The sequence below is a fragment of the Galleria mellonella genome, unplaced genomic scaffold (assembly GCF_026898425.1).
Source record: "Galleria mellonella isolate WM207_F2 unplaced genomic scaffold, CSIRO_AGI_GalMel_v1 utg1217, whole genome shotgun sequence".
Lineage (NCBI taxonomy): Eukaryota > Metazoa > Arthropoda > Insecta > Lepidoptera > Pyralidae > Galleria > Galleria mellonella.
Window position 1 is genome coordinate 1,055,624 of NW_026441984.1, and position 6,657 is coordinate 1,062,280.

The 6,657-nt window shown below is 30.1% G+C and overlaps 1 protein-coding gene across 6 annotated transcripts in view; it reads left to right on the plus strand.

The window, feature by feature from the left end:
* Positions 1 to 5,093, plus strand: part of LOC113520101 (myogenesis-regulating glycosidase) — a 49,991-nt gene extending 44,898 nt beyond the window's left edge. For all 6 annotated transcript variants that reach the window (XM_052899850.1, XM_052899849.1, XM_052899856.1 and 3 more), the window contains one exon: positions 568 to 5,093. In XM_052899850.1, the coding sequence (XP_052755810.1) occupies positions 568 to 707 (140 nt within the window). In that variant the 3' untranslated portion in view covers positions 708 to 5,093. The remainder of the gene's footprint in view (positions 1 to 567) is intronic.
* Positions 5,094 to 6,657: the final 1,564 nt, after the last annotated feature.

The following is a 6,657-nucleotide window of genomic DNA, read 5'->3' on the forward strand; positions in this document are numbered from 1 at the left end:
AGGGCATGTTTTATAGTTTTGTATTTGACAGTCTATTTTCTTTAGAGAGATATACCTAGTATTTTCCAAAATCACAACTTTTTATTATTATTTCTTTAGATGCTTACCTACTAACAATTATGTATGTTTATACTTCACTTTATTGCAGTTTGTAGGGAGGCTTATGTTCAGCAGTGGACAGATAATGGCTGAGATGATGATACTTCACTTAAATATATTTATTGTAAATTAATTTTAATAGAATCAATTCATAATTTAAAATGTACCTAAAGTAGATAGAATGAATTTCTCAGTTCGACTGATATTTTGTGTACTCGTACACCAATTTTGAGTTTAAAATTATTTAAGTCAAAATGTGTTAAATTGTAAGTCAAATTGTATATTCTCTTGTTGGTTGCTTGTATTATGTTCAATTTTTCATTACAGTACATTTTACAAAAAGAAAAAAAAAACAATTCATTTTGCTGGTTGCTGGAGCCGCCTCAGCTGTTGCTATATATGCACACCTCCACCAAGATGTACCTATATAGTGCTTAAATTGTTTAAATTCTTTTATATTCTGTGCAGTATATCTCCCTGCCGGACTTTGGCAAGACGGCATCGACGGTTCACTTCGCAAGGGGAACAGGTGGATGCACGAATACAAAGTGCCGTTAGAACGGGTCGCGTACTTCATAAGGAAACCCGACGATATGAGATTCAAGTGACATTCCTAATGTACTCGTATTTACTGAACGAACAAAAAAAGGACGGCAATGCTCAAGCAACTCCTCTCGGTTTGCAAGTGTTTAAGAGCGACGGCAGCCGCTTCCCATCAGGTGGACCGTCTGCTCGTTTGCTTCGCTAACAATAAAATAAATAAATAAAGAGAGTATCACTGAATGGAATTCCTATATACTATATTTCAAGCAACATTTTGACATTTCTCAAATATGAGAATATATGAGTATAAAACGTTTTGACGTTTCTCAAATCTAGAGTTGTAAATGAGAGAGAATATATAAGTAATATACTAATATACAGAGTACAATTCACTATGAGTGGATTGAATAGTAGTAATTGAATTTATTGATTGGTTGGTTTGATATATGTTATATCAAGCAGCATTATCTTCATTAAAATTTGACAAGTATTTTACACCAAAACGTAATGACAGTTTATATTTTGACAGTTACGTTTATTATTATTGTGACAGTTAAGTTTTGACTTTACAAACATGTAAAATAAATCATTCAAACCTTTTTTGACATTATATTATAGCTTTATAATTTATATAAATATTAAGTTAAAACAAAGAACTAGAATGAATCTAGTGTAGTGTTGTGATTTAAATAAACTATAATGTTTGTTATAAACAAATTTACATTGCCAGTATTAATGTAGTTGTATTGTGTATTAAAAATAAGTATGACTAATGAGTGAAACTAAATGAAATTATATTCTTAATAATATTTATTTATTTATTTATATTTTTGCACACATTTAACGTCTACAGGACGGACTTAATGCCTGATGGCATTCTCTACCAGTCAACCGTTACGATAAACAGAGAAAGCAATTGGCGGTGCATAGATTTAAAAAAAAATTGTAAATAAAATAAATATTTTAAAAGATAACAGTTTATGATAAATAAACATACAAACATATAGAATAATATACTTACAAAATATACAAACATAAATCATATACAATACATATATAAATAACTATACATAATATAAAATAATATTTTACATTACACTTGTAAGTACAGTATTTATTGTTAGAGTAATATTGTTGTAACAACTACATAGTACATCAATCAGCAACCAGCGGTCCGTGGCTTGTTTTGTAAATTAATGTTTTATAAACCTGAATTTAAGGTTTAAGTTTTTTTAAACCTCACGTTCATTTACAAACAAACAATAAATATTTTTTTAATAAGTGTTTTTAGTAAGTCTTCTTTGAATTTCTTGTATAAGAAATTTATAATTATTTGTAATCTTTTTTTCAAAAAAGGAACAAGTTATTTTCGCATTTTTATAACCACCGATAAAAGGATCAATTATCATAATTATAGACAAGTGCGGCCTGCATTTAATTCACTTTGCCACTAATTAGCACTTGCCTGCCAATAGGTTGCCGACCTCCGGCATAGTAGAATGTACCAACTGCAACAATATTATTTAATAATAACAATATTATTATTATAAAAACTGTTATAGTTTTTTGTTACAAACGGATCAAGAATTATATTTTGTCATCAACCACTCTAGACGTCTGAGGGCCTACCATGAAATGAAATTCCGAAGTATCGGACTCAATTTCGTGTTTTCGTTCATACCTAATACAGCCCAGTAAATGGAGATTAACATTTCGTTCGTCACAAATCCTGCCATAAAAGTCCAAAGGAATAATATTTTAATATTTTTAATGTTTTTAAACTGTAAGTATTATGTAATTTTAACATCAAACTTGTGTTTCGTTCGACTCCGAGATTTCGGAAAACATTTCATGATAGGCCCTCTGTATTTAGATATCGAGCGATATCTGTTAAAGATATTTACATAGAGAATTTGTTTACACTTGTATCGGAATGTATGCAATTGACTTTAATATAAGTAAATGAAAAATACAGTTTAAAACAGAAGTTTTTAAGTGTATATTAAGGTTTATTAACAGTCCAGTGATTTTAAATGTCAATTAATTACATTATCTAATATTAAACTAAATTATTTGGTAGTTAGGGATTATTTTATTATTTATTTAATCATTTATATAATTGTTATTATTTAATTAATCACAAAGCAATTTTGAAATCTATTCTAGACACGATTAGTAATAATAAATGTATTTATAAAGTACAATTTACGCCAAAAATATTTCTCCTTTCCTCGTGTATGTCGAAAAAAATAGTGCAGGAGTCGGCAACTTACGGCTCTTTGGATATGAAGTTCGGCTCTTTAGTTCTATATGCAATTTTTATTTATTTATATAAAAAAAAATAAAAATCGTTTTGAATCGATTAACGAGGATTAAGCGAAAATTAAATTAAATTAAATGAAAATACTATTTATTGTTGGCAAGTAAATTGTTTTGTGGCTCTTTAATAACTTTGAAATTTCGTAAATTGTCATTTTTGACTGTTCCGACTAAAAAGGTTGCCGACCCCTGGTATTAATGTATGTATTCAAATAATGAATTATAAAATTGTAAGATGGTAAACCTATGTGATAATATATTTATGAGAAATGTTTCGATGCATTTACCAACTGCACACTATAGCGAGGTAATGTTTTTTGCATTACTTGAGCTCCGGATTGCGGAGATTTTCTTACCGTATTCTCGATTTATGTTTCTTGATTTCATTGTTCGTGGATCTAATTGTCTTTTACAAAACATAGAGCGTGTCGGGCGAAAGTCTAAAAGTTAGTACTATTGCCTAATTATAGTTATATTAAACTGTAAAGTAATACGTTTTGTTATAAATATTTATTTACTAAATGCTTTACTTGAATCATTCCAAAGTTAGATAGTTATTTATTTAAATATTTTTTTTTATAAATATAAGAATTAAATGTATTGGAGATACTATCAATTGTATAGATAGATAGATAGATACTCTTTATTGTTTCCTCCAAAAGATTACAATAGTAAATTTATCATAAATATAAACAATTACAAGAAATAATCACAATGAAAAAACAATGGGCTACCTTATCGTTAAAAGCGATCTCTTCCAGGTAACCTTTGGATGGAGAGGAGAGAAACGATTTTTTGGGAGGCGCGATGTATAATTAGTTATATTGCTTGGTGGTAATATATAAGCATTTATCAATAACAAACAATATATGGAACAGTTTTTCTTAATAGCACTTTCGTAGGGTTATAGAGTAGAGTAGAGTGACTAGATTGTACCTACATATGTGCAGTAGTCTAAAAACTGTCAGGTAACTCAATTTTATGTAATACTTAAAACCTAAGATGTAGCTATAGTGTATTTCAATAGAAATTAATGAAAGAGTAAACGAGTTTTGTTGACAGTGGGGCCGATTATGTGATGCCATTTTTTAAATTTATCTTTTAATCATTTTTTTTTAAATTTAATTATATCTCAAAATTAATATTTTTTGTACAATCTTAAACTAGGATTATACTAACTTTTATTTACATTTATTAGAAAATTAATTTATATTGGTCCTTACAATATAAATAATATTAACTTGGCTCATGAGGTGAGCAAAATGTGGAGGGTTACATCCACCGAAATAATCCCAATCGTTTTGTCGGTGAACAGTCTTATCCCAATCAGTATGTAACTACATCTCAGACGGAGGAATAACATCTGAGTTCTCAGGAATGGCAACGCATGGAGAGTATCATGGGTGAAACAATATACTGTTATGTATGGTACTGCTCATGTCTATAGGCGACAGTTACCACTTTTCATCAGGTGGGCCGTCAGTTTGTTTGCCATTCTAAGTTGTATAAAAAAAAGATGTTTGTTTGTTTATCACTCGGTAACGCTTAAATAGAATCCAATGAAATTTGATGTGCCATGTTTGTTATAACATATCTATTTTTATACTAATTCATTCACGCGGTAAGTGTCGGAAAATGGCCAGTGAAAAAGAATACCACATACGTAAGTACATAACATAAGAGTAATAATAATTTTACAATAATTAATGTAAAAAAATATATAAAATAAATTAATTATTGCTTGTTTGTAAGTAGTTATTATTTTTAATTAAAATTCTTTAATTAGATGAATTTTTAACAGATTTCTTTACAATAAGTAGACAGATATTTCTAGAACGATCTTATTTGTTTATAATAGTTTTCACTGCCCAAAATATATATTGCAAACTATGTTTATATATTTTGTAATGTACTAGCATTGTTGTATTTAAAGAGGGACCAAATGGGCTGTGCCTATCTCATAATTGTCTAGTGTCCACCCCATGATTTAAACGAACCTTTGTAAAGACATATCTGAGAGTAATACGCCTATTTTAAGAGAACCAGGCCTACCCAGGAAAATATTTTTTATAACGCCAATATGTATTATTTCTGTATGTTATATTAAAAGATAAATGTTAATGAACTACTGTTTTGTGTGTGTGTTTTTTTTACTCTTATCTTCTACCTTACTAAAGTCTACAAAAGTAATAGAATGTAATTCTATTTGAGATGTGTGCTAAATAAATATGTATTTATTTATTTACACTTTATTGCACCATTTATAAAATAGTAAACACATTTAACTGTAATAAGAAATAATACAAAAGGCGGCCTTATCGCTAAGCAAGTTCTTCCACACAACCTTTGGGTAGAGAACATTGAGAAATGAAAGAAAAACAAAGGGTAGGTGGCGCACTATTATATATAAACAAATATATACAAAGATATATATATATATATATATATATATATATATATATATATATATATATATATATATATATATATATATATATATATATATATATATATATATATATATATATATATATATATAGATAGGTACAGGAGAGAGTGACACTGGAAGATAAAGACAGAACATGGGAAAATAGTACTTAAAGGGAGAGATAATGGGCTTTAACAGAGGTTTTGATGCTAGCGAGAGATTGAGCGCACAATGATTCTATTGTGTTTTAAAAACTTTTCAATTTGATACCTATAGCTGCCTTTCACCATCGTACCGGTCCCCATTGGCATGGAACCCAAACTTAGAACCAGAATGTTCACGCATTTAAAGGGGCTTCCTCTTGCGAACATTCGGGTTGTGGAATATACTTCTTGTATGTATTGTAAAGTGGAAGACAGAAAAACTTTTAACACTGCGACCACTAGGATATTTAGTATCCGTCGTTTTTTACAGTTTACTGCTAATTCCTGTCAGTGATACGAAATTGAAAATGTTCTTAGCAACAATGTTTTTTATCTCCTGGGAATACAAAGAGAGAATATATTATATTGGTTTACCAGAGGGAGACTTTGTACAAATGTCGATTGCTTGGGTATCTCTGTTCCCATTCGTGTTTCTACCGTGAAGCAGTCGTGTTTGCATGGCTGTGTTTCGGTTTGAATGGTGGGATATGGCGTGAATTTACAGGGTACAGAGGAATAACATCTGAGTTCTCAGGAATGGCAGCGCATGGGGGGTATCATGGGCGAAACAGTATACTCTGTTATGTCCATGGTACTGCTCATGTCTATAGGCGACGGTTACCATTTTCCATCAGGTGGGTCGTCAGCTTGTTTGCTATTCTAAGTTGTATAAAAAAAAAGTTTATTGTTAGAACCAACTGCCGTCAGTTTACATAGCTTACAATCTAATTTTTTTTTAAATGGTCATATACAATGCGATTTTAGGGAAATTTCCTCCCGCGAACGCTCAAGCTGTGACTACAGTATGGGGTTCTTCAACAATACTATATTAAGATATCTCCAGGGATGGCAATGCACGCTTAATACTCCTAATATTGCAGGCATCCATATGTGAGTGAGTAATGATAGGTGAAGATAGGAGGAAATGACCACGACAGTTTCCAGAGGCGACATTTTGGAGGTAGGCTATAGCTGACTAATGAGGACTAATCATCTATTACTGATTGTAGAATTTACTAACAAATAAATACTAGAAACCCTATTGCTAGCAATCAATCATTTAAA